General features: G+C 42.5%; 1 protein-coding gene across 4 annotated transcripts in view; it reads right to left on the bottom strand.

The window, feature by feature from the left end:
* The window catches only part of PPP2R3A (protein phosphatase 2 regulatory subunit B''alpha), a 37,017-nt gene that overhangs the window by 7,038 nt on the left and 15,844 nt on the right, over positions 1–14,135 (bottom strand). For all 4 annotated transcript variants that reach the window (XM_079976837.1, XM_079976836.1, XM_079976838.1 and 1 more), the window contains 9 exons: positions 13,137–13,397; positions 12,387–12,490; positions 10,131–10,233; positions 9,379–9,453; positions 8,850–8,936; positions 7,836–7,992; positions 6,394–6,442; positions 5,309–5,398; positions 3,642–3,817 (listed from right to left, as the gene is read on the bottom strand). In XM_079976837.1, the coding sequence (XP_079832963.1) occupies positions 3,642–3,817; positions 5,309–5,398; positions 6,394–6,442; positions 7,836–7,992; positions 8,850–8,936; positions 9,379–9,453; positions 10,131–10,233; positions 12,387–12,490; positions 13,137–13,397 (1,102 nt within the window). The remainder of the gene's footprint in view (positions 1–3,641; positions 3,818–5,308; positions 5,399–6,393; positions 6,443–7,835; positions 7,993–8,849; positions 8,937–9,378; positions 9,454–10,130; positions 10,234–12,386; positions 12,491–13,136; positions 13,398–14,135) is intronic.

Below are 14,135 nucleotides of genomic sequence, written 5' to 3'. Positions count from 1 at the left end.
CTGCAAAACCAGAACACATTATTTTATTATCAGTCTAGCAGTTCTCAGTAGGACTGGGGTGTCAGGGCTTCTGGGTTACAGGTCATGTGGTAAATAGTATTTAAAGATTTATGAAGAAATGGGAGATGGCCTTTCAGGCCAGATTCACCCATTCTTTTAGGTGATCTATTTTCAACACAGGTTGACAAATTTGTTAACTCAGTTTGAATCAGTATGTGCCAGTGGCATGCAAAAATCCAAGTTCTGTATGCCATGGAAGTGAGATGATGATGAGTTTATATAAGCCCCCCCCCTTTTTTTTTTTACAAATTTGTGCTCAAAAGCAGTTTGCAACAAGATAGTTGCTGTGAACAAAGTTTCCCCTAGTGCTTGATCACCAGGAGCAAATTCAAATGTGTTCACCCAAAAAAAGCCAACATATTTTGAAATAAGTTTCTCAAATACTTTTGTGGACAAGGCCTTTCAAGTGTGCACTGCCTTGATTGGCATCACTATCAGGTCTGTAGGCGAGAGATCACACAGATACATTATATCGGCTGTGGGGAGGACTGCAGGGCCTGCTCCCTTCCAGGGCCTTTTCCAACTGGCCCAGGGGGCATGGCCCAGGCCCTCTCTCCCAGCTATAAAGGGACTCCTGCTGCGGTGAGGCCTCGGACCATCGGCTGGGTGACGACTGCAGGGCCTGCTCCCTTCCAGGGCCTTTTCCAACTGGCCCAGGGGGCGTGGCCCAGGCCCTTATTTGGAACAAACTTTGGGGAAAGTGTGGGAAATGTTCTGCCATTGCTTCCCTGTTCCAGGTGGTTAATGTGCTTTAAAATGTCCTCAAGCAGTCGGTGGCAATTTAAATTTTTATTTCTTTTTTCCTTTTTTCCTTTGTTGGGGGTGGGTGGGATGGATATTTGGTTGGGGATTAATTTTAGTATAATTGTTCTGTTCCTTTTTGTTATTGTTGTTGTTTTATTGGTTCTGTATAGTTTGTGTTTTGTTTTTAAGGGGCGGGATCAGGGCTGCCTGGGAGTGGGGCCCCAGCCAACACGATGGCTGGGACAAGTTCCACAGGGGGGGAAGCACTGGGACATCCGATCTCGGTGATCATGGGCAGGAGGCGGAGTTACGCTAAGACCAGACCATGTCATTACCGAGGAGGCAGGTTTAGTCGTTGTTTGAAGACTATCCCTGCCTCCGGGTCTGGCCTTTGTCAGATGGATACTGGAATCAACAGGGGAAACCTACATGACCTGAAGGTGTTGCTGTGTAATGCCAGGTCAATGATGAATAAAACCACTGCCATCCACGACCTGATTGTGGATGGAGGATTTGACCTGGCATGTGTGACAGAGACCTGGTTGGAGGAAGCAGATGGGCCTGTCCTTGCCGCTGCTTGCCCACCAGGTTTCTCTTACGCACAGCAACCCAGGTCATGTGGGCGGGGAGGGGGGTTGCAGTGATTTTTAGGAAGTCACTAGCTTGCACCAGGCGTCCTACTGGGAAGATCCAGTTTTCTGAGTGCATGTTCTGGAAGCTGGGCAGTAGGGGCAGTACAGGATTCCTTTTGGTGTACCGACCTCCCCGCTGCACCAAGGATTCTCTGTCCGAGCTGCTTCAGGTAGTGGCGGATTTTCTCCTGGAGATACCTAGTTTGGTTGTCCTAGGGGATTTTAACATCCATGCCGACACGACCTTACAAGGGGCTGCTCGGGACTTCGTGGAAACATGGCCTCCATGGGGCTGTCCCTGAATAAGTTTGGCCCAACTCATAGTCATGGACATGCCTTAGACCTGGTGTTCACCTCTAGTGACGTGGGTGATCTGACACTAAGTAAAAGTGAAACAAAAGAAGTGCCATGGTCAGATCACTTCCTGGTGCAACTGGACTTCTCCGCGACCCTTCCCCTCTGCAGGGAGGTGGGACCAATTCGGATGGTCCACCCCCGCCACTTAATGGATCCAAATGGTTTCCAGAGAGTGGTAGGGGATGCTTTATCCCATGTTGATGGCCTTTCAGCTGATTCCCTGGTGGCCCGCTGGAATGCGGAGTTAACCAGGGCTATCGCCCTCTCCGATTGCATGGAGCCCGGACAGCCCCGTGGTTTTCTTCAGAGCTGAGGGCGATGAAACAATCACTGAGAGGGCTAGAGCGTCGGTGGCAGAAAACTCACTCCGAATCTGACCGGACACAGGTTAGAGCTCAACGTCGAGCCTACCAAGTGGCGATAGCGACGGCGAAGAAGACTTTCTTCACCGCCTCTATTGCATCTGCAGAAAATAGTAGCAGGAGACTCTTTCAGGTGGTTCACAATTTAACGGAACCACCTTTACCACTGGTACGCAGGCTGAGACCCTACCTGCCCGCGGACTGTCTCGCCAGAGTGGTGCATGCTCTGGTTATCTCCCGCTTGTACTACTGCAATGCGCTCTACGTGGGGCTACCTTTGAAGCTGACTCGGAAACTACAACTAATCCAGAATGCGGCAGCTAGACTGGTGACTGGGGGCGGCCGCCGAGACCACATAACACCGGTCTTGAAAGACCTACATTGGCTCCCAGTACGTTTCCGAGCACAATTCAAAGTGCTGGTGTTGACCTTTAAAGCCCTAAATGGCCTCGGCCCAGTATACCTGAAGGAGCGTCTCCACCCCCATCATTCTGCCCGGACGCTGAGGTCCAGCGCCGAGGGCCTTCTGGTGGTTCCCTCATTGCGAGAAGCAAAGCTACAGGGAACCAGGCAGAGGGCCTTCTCGGTAGTGGCGCCCGCCCTGTGGAATGCCCTCCCATCAGATGTCAAAGCGATAAACAACTACCTGACATTCAGAAGACATCTTATGGCAGCCCTGTTCAGGGAAGTTTATAATCTGTGATATTTTAGAGTATTTTTGGTTTCTATTGAAGCCGCCCAGAGTGGCTGGGGAAACCCAGCCAGATGGGCGGGGTACAAATAATAAATTATTATTATTATTATTATTATTATTATTATTATTATTATGGCTCACCATGCATTTAGAGAACCTTATAACACCATTTTGTATTAGTGGCATTAGCAGTTCATGGCTCTGCACCTACTTGCTGAGCCACCTCTAAATGCCTGGAGAGTGAAAATAAAAGCCTGTTTGGTGGTGGTGGGAACCGATCTCTACCATTTTTTTGCTATTACTTTGAATGTTAAGTAAGGAATTGAATGAGGATGCAACGCCTAGGAGGTTGGTAAAGACCACTACTTGGCTCTGGGTCTCCCATACACAAGGAATCTTATCACTTGCTTGGATCAAGTGTCCTGCTGGTGACTGCCAAAGAAGTGATGCAGACAGAGTAAGATAACTCTTCAAAGGGGTCTGGGAGATCAAATATATCTGAGAGATCAAAGATAAAACAAAATAAAAGAAAAAAATTCCTTCCAGTAGCACCTTAAAGACCAACTAAGTTAGTTCTAGGTATGAGCTTTCACGTGCATGCACACGAAAGCTCATACCTAGAACTAACTTAGTTGGTCTTTAAGGTGCTACTGGAAGGAATTTTTTTCTTTTATTTTGTTTTGACTATGGCAGACCAACACGGCTACCTATCTGTAACTAGATAAAAGATAATCATACTCCCAAGAAATGGTCAGCAGTGTAGATGAATATTATTGCATAAATGGGCCTTACCCTCACACTCTGGCTTCACTAGATCAAGCATTTGGCACAGTAAGTCATGGAATGGCAGTGGCTCAATGCCCATGGATTCCATCCTCTCACACTGCTCCTCGTAAAAATACTCCAGTTCATACATGGAGAGCATGCCATCCCCATCCAAGTCCATGCAGCGGAACCAGTATTCAATACTAGGGAAAGGGGAATGAATAAGATTTGTTTGTAGCAAAGTTGGGGCAAGCAATAGTTCTAACAAAGAACCCTTATTGAGACAGCTTTCATATGCACAGTGAAGCTTTGTCCAGACTCCTTCCTTATAATGCCTTTCATTGGAAATTTCAATCTAGAAATTCAGAGCATGAGCTAAGATATATAATACCCTCAGTTGCTCAGTGACTCAAACTGCAATAGTTCTCCATCCTTGAGAGAAATTACAAACTGAGATGTTCACATTTAGCAACAAAATACAGGATAAAGAAGATGTCTAGATAAATTCAAAGCAGAGGTGATGCTATAGCAGTGAGGCTAACTATCAGAACAATGTGTTTCTGATCTTCATGGTTTGGTAGCCACTGGGGAGTGACTCCTTTTTCTACCACAAAAGTAAAGCCTTCTTGGGCCATGTGGAAAGAGCTACACTGCCGCTCATTCCTACGGTAGCACTAATCAGTTTATGTCAATGTCCCTGGCATCTGCATGTATTGTTTTAGCTCTACAGTTAGAGTGTACTGTGAAATATATTTTGGACACTTTTGTGATTTGAACATAAAGTGGTATATCCAATGTAGCGCTTGGACAAGGGAAGTTTCCCACCACAGCCCTCTATGTCTCCCAAAAATATTACATTTATATTTTATATGCAACATAACACTAAGGAGACCATCACATCGGTGCAAGCATTTCACTTGCCAGACAGAACAATCTCCCCCTCCTTCCCCTAAGTGCTGTTCTGAGTGTTTCCCCAACCCCACCAGAGTCAATTGGGCATGGGGGCATGAGGAGAAGGAGGGGCAAAAAGCCCCACCGCACTAGTGGAAGACGCTTGTGTTGGCTTCCACAAGCAGGACTCACTAACTGAATCATTTCCATTGTGTTTTTTAAACAGCATGCTTGTGACTGCCAATATTATCATCTTCTCATTCCTCCCTATCCCCAGCACATGATTAGCAAGTGACACATGAGGCCAAGATTGTAAGCCTATGGAAGTGCTGTATATGTGTGTAGAGTGCACAGGAAATGTTAGGACAAGTAACAAGAACAAAAAGAAACCACGAAGCAGTCTCATTTGGCTGCAGCTGTGCTGTATACAGTGGTACCTCTGGTTAAAGACTTAATTCGTTCCGGAGGTCCGTTCTTAACCTGAAACTGTTCTTAACCTGAGGTACCACTTTAGCTAATGGGGCCTCCCGCTGCCGCCCGATTTCTATTCTCATCCTGAAGCAAAGTTCTTAAACTGAAGTACTATTTCTGGGTTAGCAGAGTCTGTAACCTGAAGCATCTGTAACCCGAGGTATCACTGTACAGAAGTTTATCTTTTCCCCCTATTTTCCTGTCAAGAATACCTTCCTGACTGTTGCTATTTGCCCCTGGAGTTACATAACATATACATTTAACAACCTGCAAACTTTGTATATATGTTCCTTCACTCCACCTACTCCAAATTTCTGGATGACTTATCTCACCTTGTGGGACTTCTTTTGTCTTCTTCAGAAATTAGAAGCCATACAAAGTCTGCATAGCTCATGTGGTTTTCTTTGTGCACTTGAATTCCTCTGAAACAGATTTCAAACACTCGCTGAAGTTCACATGACAATTTCTTAAAAAAAATAGATGTCTGAATACATCTCAATATTTCACTTTCAATTCCTTAGAGACCCCATGGATGTGTTAGTGCTGGTTACCCACTCCCTGATTCTTTGAAGTTCAATACTATTTAACTTGAAAGTGTACCCTAGAGAGCAGATCAGAAACAGCAAACTAACAACCCAAACATGACAACTTTCTCTCAGCATGACCACATTCTCTCAGCATCAAGATTTTTGGCTGTTTATATAATCATTTATGTTGTACAAAGTCTCCATGTGGCAACCTTTCCCTGACATTCCAGGAAGATAAAGCTTTCTTATGAATGTATCTAAAATACAGACTGGGAAAGGTTTATAGTTCAGTAACAGCATGTGTGTTCAATCCACTGTATCTCAGGCTGAAAACAGTTTATTCTGGATTGAAGACAGAAATCATTCCTGGAGATTTTCTGATGGATGACGTGCAAGGGTCAGGGAAATTTCGCATCACAATAAAAAGTGCAATTGAGCTTTACATTTTGTTTCTCAACACTGTAGAGTAGAGATATTTCAAAAGAGAAATAATGTCCATGGGAGCCAATGTGAGCATTACATGTGCCTTAGGAAATAAGATCATAGGAAGCTAAGCTGAGTCAGATCATTGTTCCATTTAGTTCAGTATTTTCTGCACTAACTGGCAGTGGCTCTCCAGGGTTTCCACCTGGGGACAATCCTAGCCCCACCTGGAGATGTCAAGAGATTTTAACCTTCTGCAAGCAAGATCTACCACTGAGTTTTGTACCCTCCCCTCCCTTCTCTAAATGATTTAAAACGAAGCCAATTTAAGCTGCACATCTGAAGCCACCCCCAGACAAGGAATCAAAGTGATTATATCCTACATTGAAGTTCCTGAATCCCATTCTAATTGTTATTTCAAACATTAATTTTCTTCCTTCGATCTTAATTGTTCCCTACTTTCTTACCTAAGCACAGCTCCACTGAATATTCTCTCTATAATCCTGTTTGACAGAGCTGTAGATGAAGAAATAAGGATTAGGAACAGTTTCAGTTCTTGAATGTGTTTGCAATCTTTCTAACAATTGTTGCTTTTCCCTATACACAAGTGATATCTGTGCAGAAGAATAATCATATGAAAAGTGGCTTTCAATCATATGCAAAACGCAACAGAAAAATGATTTTCCTCAGTGGCCATGTTTTTACTATGTATCAAATAAATGCCTTAAAATAGTTTTGATTCTGAATACTTTTGATCTAGTCATTCTGTTGCTTCCTGACGGCTGGTTGTGATGGGCCACAACAACCGCCACCCACTCCCAGATACAGGTAAGAGGTTATTCCATGACTAGGCCTGAATCCAGATTGGAATGGATTTAAATAACCTGTGTCCTCCAAGAATGCTTGCAGTTGCTCCATCATGGCCCTATCCACCACCCTCTACCAGAAAGGGTATTGGCAACAAGCTGATAGCTGTTCCAATCCGAAGGGTCCAGAGCTGGTTTCTTTAGCAGCGGTTGCACCACTGCCTCTTTCAACGCTGCAGGGACCACACCATCACATAGCAAAGCGCTAACTACGCTCTGGACCCAACCAGTCAGCCCCACTCTACTAGATTTGAGAAGTCAGGAGGGGCAAGAATCGAGGGGGCATGTGGCTGGATGCATTGCCACATGTATCTTGAGTGCATCAGTTGATTGCACAAGGTGAACCTGATCTCACAAAACATCCTTGACAAGATCACCAGCTTTCTCCACTGGACACCCTCCTCCCCCCAAAAAAGCATTCAGGAACACATCAGGTTCCATCAGTTTCTGAGGGCAGACCATCCAAACAGGCCCATCACCCTTCCAGGAAGGAGCTGCCACCATCAGCCTCTCTATCTTTAATCCATCCTCATATCACTTGGGGGCAAAGATCACATCAAGAGTGTGCCCTGCCTGCTGTGTTGGACTGATGAACATCTATATGAAAGGCAATTTGTAACATTTTAATGCTTCAATCCACAGCAGATTTAGGCCAAAATTAACCCATAGCGTTACAGCAAGTAAAGGATATGGTGCCTGTTCATAGTTTTAACTTTTTACATCTTTTTCCCTACAAGGTTATGGCATAATAGACACAGCCTTGTGCTATTAGCTACCCTTTAGTTTAGTATTTTCAGCAACTGAACAGGGAAAAGCTATATCCAATCCAATTTTCCCAAGAGCATGACTTTATTGCATGTCTATTTTGCATAATAATGACATGACTGAAGCACAGCAAGAGATATGCAAGGGTTTTTTTTTGGTAAGAATATAAAAAAGAGAGATCAAGTTTGGTAATCTGGGGTGCCCATAAAGTACATATGAGATAATATTTATTTTATATTAGTAACAACCACCACCAGTGCCTCTCTTGCTTAGCTTACCTTGATCATTGTATCTAGCCAGATCTTTCTGGTTGATGTAGAGATCATGGTCAGTGTCCAGTTCCCAGAATTTACAGTAAATAACATAGAAGTGCTCATAGGAAAAATAATCAGTGATTTGATTTATGTCATCCTCTTCCTCTAAGAGAGCTAGGGTCTGAAAAAATGAGAACAAATTCATTCTAATTTCCATAGGCAGAAGGCGCAGACCAAGAACTGTGACTAGAATGCTATCTTGTCAGTCTTTGTTATTATTCAATACATACCTTAAACAGCAAAAGAACTGTATGAAACATTAAACTTTTACTTTGTGATTATTTTAAAAATCCACAAACAAACAAAATTAATACTTGATAGAGTTTTGTGACCATATGCTAATGTGGCTACTATAATCCTTACTGTGTCATATCTATCATCCTTCAACACTAGAAATGTACAAATCTGTCCAGATCCTCTTTTAGTAACTTTTGCTAAATCCAGCTATAAAACTGAAAACACTGAACAAGCTATGGGAACAACTAATATCACTTAAAGGTAAAAGGTAAAGGTACCCCTGCCCGTACGGGCCAGTCTTGACAGACTCTGGGGTTGTGCGCCCATCTCACTTAAGAGGCCAGGGGCCAGCGCTGTCCGGAGACACTTCCGGGTCACGTGGCCAGCGTGACATCGCTGCTCTGGCGAGCCAGAGCCGCACACGGAAACGCCGTTTACCTTCCCGCTGGTAAGCGGTCCCTATTTATCTACTTGCACCCGGAGGTGCTTTCGAACTGCTAGGTTGGCAGGCGCTGGGACCGAGCAGCGGGAGCGCACCCCACCGCAGGGATTCGAACCGCCGACCTTTCGATCGGCAAGCCCTAGGCGCTGAGGCTTTAACCCACAGTGCCACCTGCGTCCCAATATTACTTACTTAAGTCCAATTATTTCAATTGGTCTACTCTGTGTAACAATGGATATCACGGAAAGTATTTTAGAAATATTTGTTGCTCATAGGAATAAAAAAGAAAAATAACATACCTGCAGAAAGTTGCTTTTCCTCAACTCTGTTAGGGATATTTTCCCAGACCAGGATCTATTGACTGTATAGAATATTCTTTGAATAACCTGGAAAAAGATTAAATACAATTCTCAAACCTGGACTTATTCAGTGTGATTAAAAAAAACAAAAACCCCTCAAAGTCCCATAAGTCTTGCATCTTGTTTCTGACAGTAGTCAGTGACCAATATTTAAAATCAACAAAACAGACTACATGTAAACAACAAAAATATGTATATAGTCTTAGAGGGATCTAAAATACCCAAAGGTAATCTCAGGGCAAGAGCAGTTGATATGGGTATAGATAGTCTTTCAGATATTCAAATCCAAAGCCATGTTGTATTACTAGCCTATCACTTTGGACAACTTAACGAAGACTGTAGGGAAGGGAACAAGATTCTAGGGGTAAACATTATTATGCCATTTGACAATGTGAATTACTTTCCTTGTAACACTCAAAATGAATCACAAACCTTTTCTTAGACAAATGCTGACATGAAGTTAACCTACCGTAGTAATGTAGCGGGAATGGAATTCTGGGGCATCCTTTAGAAATGTCAGCCCAGGATGAGTTTCGACTACATCCTGAAAGATATCCAAATTATGTAATACAGAAAAGTTAAGAGAAATGACATGATACAACACTGTCAACAGTTAGAGTATAAGAACATATGAAAAGCCCTACTGGATCAGACCAAAGGTCCATCTTGTCCAGCATTCAGTTCTCACAGTGTCCAACTAGATGCCTATGGGAAGCCCACAAGGAGAACTTGTGCAGGCAACTGTTCATAGAAGCATTATAAAAGCTACCGTCTTTAATGAAACCTTTAAGATTCATAGGTATTGCACACCTGCTAGGCTACCATTTTGAGTTACTTTAAAAGACAGAAAAATAAAACATAAAAGTCAGTATGCAGGCAACAATGTATTTTCAGTCCACACTCACAAAAGGCCACATAAGCAGTACTCCCAGTGTGTGTGTTCACATGGAACCACCTCCTCACTGTCTTAGTTGTGTCCCTACAAACACTGAAGATCCTGTCAGTGCCTCTCTCAGTAGGGCATCCTACTATGCAGACTCAGACTGGCTTTCGTTTGCATGTTGCTTAACTTCAGATCACAGTGAGTGAATTAAGCTGTGGCTCTCTGGGTAGAGTATATTGAGGAGGAAAGGGATGACTTCTTCAAAAAAAATTATGTGCTTATCTAAAGGGTTTTTTCTCTAATTCATAAAATGACACTTATTAGCAAGTCACACAAACCTGCAGTAAAGGGATGAAATCTTCTTGTTCCAAATAGTTGCTGCTGGGTTTTGCTAAAAGGCAAATGAATTTTGATGCATCATCATGGCAGTTGTGTAGTATCCTACAAAGGAGAAATAAGACTGTAAAAGTACTCCTATCGATTTGGATTCCCAAAGAATCAAAATCACACAGCTTTGTAAGGTCTTCAGCTTAACCCCTTAATTCTCATTCCCAGCTACAACTGCATTTGTTCACATTCACCTATTTGTACACTTATCTCACTCTCTGCAACCTCTATTTGTCTTCCACATCATCTGTTTTATACTGTAAACCTCTTGGGGCTGGGGATCTGACTATTTTATGCTTATGAAATTCCATATAAAGCATCATGTACATTGATGAAGCAAAAATAATACGGTGAATAATAGTATTAGCATTAAGGATCAAAGTAGACATAATGCTAAACACATCTCTGGAAGTTGACTCTCACTTTCTCGTTTTATACTCTAAATAGCCATGACAAGGGTCCCAATTGGGATCATGATTGCACTGCACAAGAAAAGAAAGGTTAACACTTTCTTCTGCTGTAGTCCAATAAAAATAGCCACCTGCAATTATTTGGCTTGGGAGTTGCTTCACAATGGCAACTAGAGTAAAAAGAGAGAGGTGCAATTTCCAGTGATATACTTAGTGCCACTTCTAGGTCAGCCTTGAAGGCTGATTGTGGATGTGGAATGTACACAGATTCATCCTCATGCACCAGAAAGTATGCATAAAGTAATGTATGAACAGTTGTACACATGAATGTTTTGGCTTCTATGCCAGGTGGATTCGTTTCCTAATTCATGAAATTGGGACCAAAATATACATGTACTCTTTTGATCATTTTTCACAGTACTTTATATATACTCTCTGGTATATAAGCATAAATAATGTACAACACATTTTGTGATAATGTCTTCAATAAGTACTACACAGATCCATTAGAATGCTGTAGCTGATGTCATTAGTTGGTGGTCCGCATTTAATTTATTCTCTTGACTGTTAAGTAAAAGTAATACAACTTCAGACAGACATTCAATAACAAGAATAGCCTATATTCTATTGAGGTTAACAGTAAGGCCCTTGTTAATTTCAATGACTCTATGGATCCAGAGTTAAGCACAGTCTCTGCTTGCAAAAGTTGCCTCAGAGATTTTGTCTCCCCCTCAGCCATTTAGAAGGGCCCCATGATCCTTAGTGGAACATTTTCTGGGGGCAAGAGGAGCTGACATGGGGAGGAGTGGATGGCATAGTCAGCTTCCACCAGCTGTTGTGTATGCTTAACTCTGGGTCCAATTCAATTTTTAAAATATTGAAAATGGTTAAGCACTGCACTGCTAACCAGAGCTCCCTCGCTTGAAGTATTCACTCAAGATTAGATGTGTTTCTGACAGATGTTATAATTAAACCAGAAATTCCAAGGAAGGCATAGGAATGGCTGGGAGAAAATTTATGACCAGTTGGTGAAATTCGACAAGGCACCAGCAGATATGACTAGACTTCCTCTTCCTATCCCACCCCATCTGCTTTGAAGGTTCTGCCAATGCTCTGGAAGGAGAGGAAGTCCCATTTGCAGGAGTGGAAGTCCACTGTGCATATAGGATGCCATGATTGGATATCACCTTCTGGGATTTACTGGTAGATCTATGGATGGTAGATCAACATAGGTTTGCAGATTCCAATTTTTTACAATAGAAGGAACTAAAAGTGTCCTCCCGCTTAAGTTAGGCTGCTGAGATGAAGAAAGCTGGGAGACAACAGGGGAAGATATATGTGTGAAAGGATCTGTGTGGGAGCTCCAGTTCTTATACTAAAAACAAAATTCTGGCATGAGCATGTGCTCAGAAGCACCTAGTTCCTCAACTCTACACCGTTCCTGGTCCATTATTTTGCACCTGACTCTGGTTGGTGGACCACAGGATGAAAAACAAAGCAGATCCCACAAGCCAAACGTTTGCCCACTCCTGCCACAATGGGCCTTTCTGGCATAGAAAACTATGAATACATATGCAAAACTTGTATGACTACAAGATTTACCCAACAAACAGGACTAGCATTTGTCAATAAATACAGACTACATTAGCAGGAAGAAACTGGAGACAGTATTTTTTAAAAAGGAGAGCTGTATTTAAAAGGGCACAGTGGAAACACAGAAAAGAATAAATAAACATGCAAAAGAAAGGCATACTGTGCTGGTTTTTCCAGAAGAATATTTTTGCACAGTTTACTCACTTTCTCCACATGGCCACAAATGAATGTACAGATACAAATCCTGTCCGCTCTCCCCCTGACGCATTGAACATGGGAGCTTTCCAGTACAGAGGGCAGCAGCATATCTGTGAACAACACAGTAAGACAGAATGTAGCTAGCTAGCATTCGGGCAGGGACATTTTTTCTTCTTTATGATGACATTTTAACAGAAAAGAAGATGAAGAAAATGTAGCTTTTGGCTTAAAAAAAAATCCAACTAAACCAGAATTTTTTAATTGGACCTAATACATTAATATCTGAATCCATTTTTCTTTTTACTCCGAAGTAAGTATTACTGATTTCATATGAGCCATTTAAAAGCAGAATGAGACCATGTGCAGTATGAACAGCATCAAGCTGGCCCGGATATATTCTCTCACCCTTAGACAAATGGATGGAGGAGACTTTTGTTCAGCCCACATTCTTAGATGAATTAACCCAACACCTCCTGGAATAATGTACAGGTTGAAACATAACTATCCTTTGGAGTTTGCGTGGAAGTAGGGTAGAATGGAGTTATGAATAAATACATGTGAAATTGACAGAGACTGGAAATAGACTGAAACATTCCTTTTGGAAAAGTTTTGCTTTTGTTTACTACTTCATCTCATCCCTTCAGCTAAAAGCCACTTCATCTGAGAGTACGCTTTTTCTTTGAAAACCATTTGCTGATATTGTACTGAGCCTTTACCTTCCATAAGTCCTAAAAGCCTGGCAATAATGATATTTACCTTTGCAATTTTCCCCATTTCATTAAATGGTACTCTCTCATCTTCAAACTCAGAAAAGGTTGCCTCAACCTTGGCAATGGTCTCCTCATGACTACTGCAGACATTAGGAAGTCCGTTGGGGAAGTAGAAACGTGGAATGTTTATGGACAAGGGCGTACCAACAGTTACTTTATTCGCAGGCAGAAGTGCCTGTGAGCTGACTGCTGAAATTGCAGGCACTGGGGACGTAGTCACAGGTTTCTTCTCCTGCTTATTTTGGACCTAGAAAGATAACACAAAAAATTATTTTTGGTACAATAGAATGTGAGTGTCTATGCGTGTGCATGTGTGTGTATCCCTTTAGATAAACAGAAATTAATGAGCAAGTATCTAAAGTAAGCTGTGCATATGTGCCACCACCTAATTAACCCAAAAGATCCTCAGGGGAATACAACCCCTGAAACCTTGGATAATTGGCAACAATAGCTATATATAAACACATACAGGAGAAACATATAGGATTAGCGGAGCTGGCCTAATGAATCTTCTCTGTATACTTCTGATCTATGCGTAATTTTTTGTTAGTACTGCACATTCAGGTACCACACTTTCCTAAGTTCCTAAAAGAACATCCATTCAAAGTTCTTTGAGGAAGTGGACAGGTTTCTTGTAGCTTAAAGAAGTCACTGAGCTCCAATAATAATCTGATAGGAGAACATTTGTACTTATTAAGAAGATTTATACCCCATCTTTCTGTGACAAGACACTGGTGTCTGGAGTGCTCCTCAGTCAGGCTGGCTTCTGCTCACCAGTCACGCAGTGTCCTGCCCATCTCCCCTTATGTTTTCTGCCACCTCTGTTGTGGGATGGATGTCTGGTGATGGGCAGTGAAAAGTGCCTTCCTTGATAGCTGTTTTGAGGAGCTTTTAGGAGCTAATTCCAGGATTTCTTTTGTAACTGGATCCTGTCTCGGAAACTGTTAAGTTAGGATACAAAAGCTGCTCAGTTCCAAGATCACTG

The sequence above is a fragment of the Podarcis cretensis genome, assembly GCF_951804945.1.
Source record: "Podarcis cretensis genome assembly, chromosome: 5".
Lineage (NCBI taxonomy): Eukaryota > Metazoa > Chordata > Lepidosauria > Squamata > Lacertidae > Podarcis > Podarcis cretensis.
Note: the sequence above shows the minus strand (reverse complement) of the source record. Positions and strands in the feature narration are given on the sequence as shown.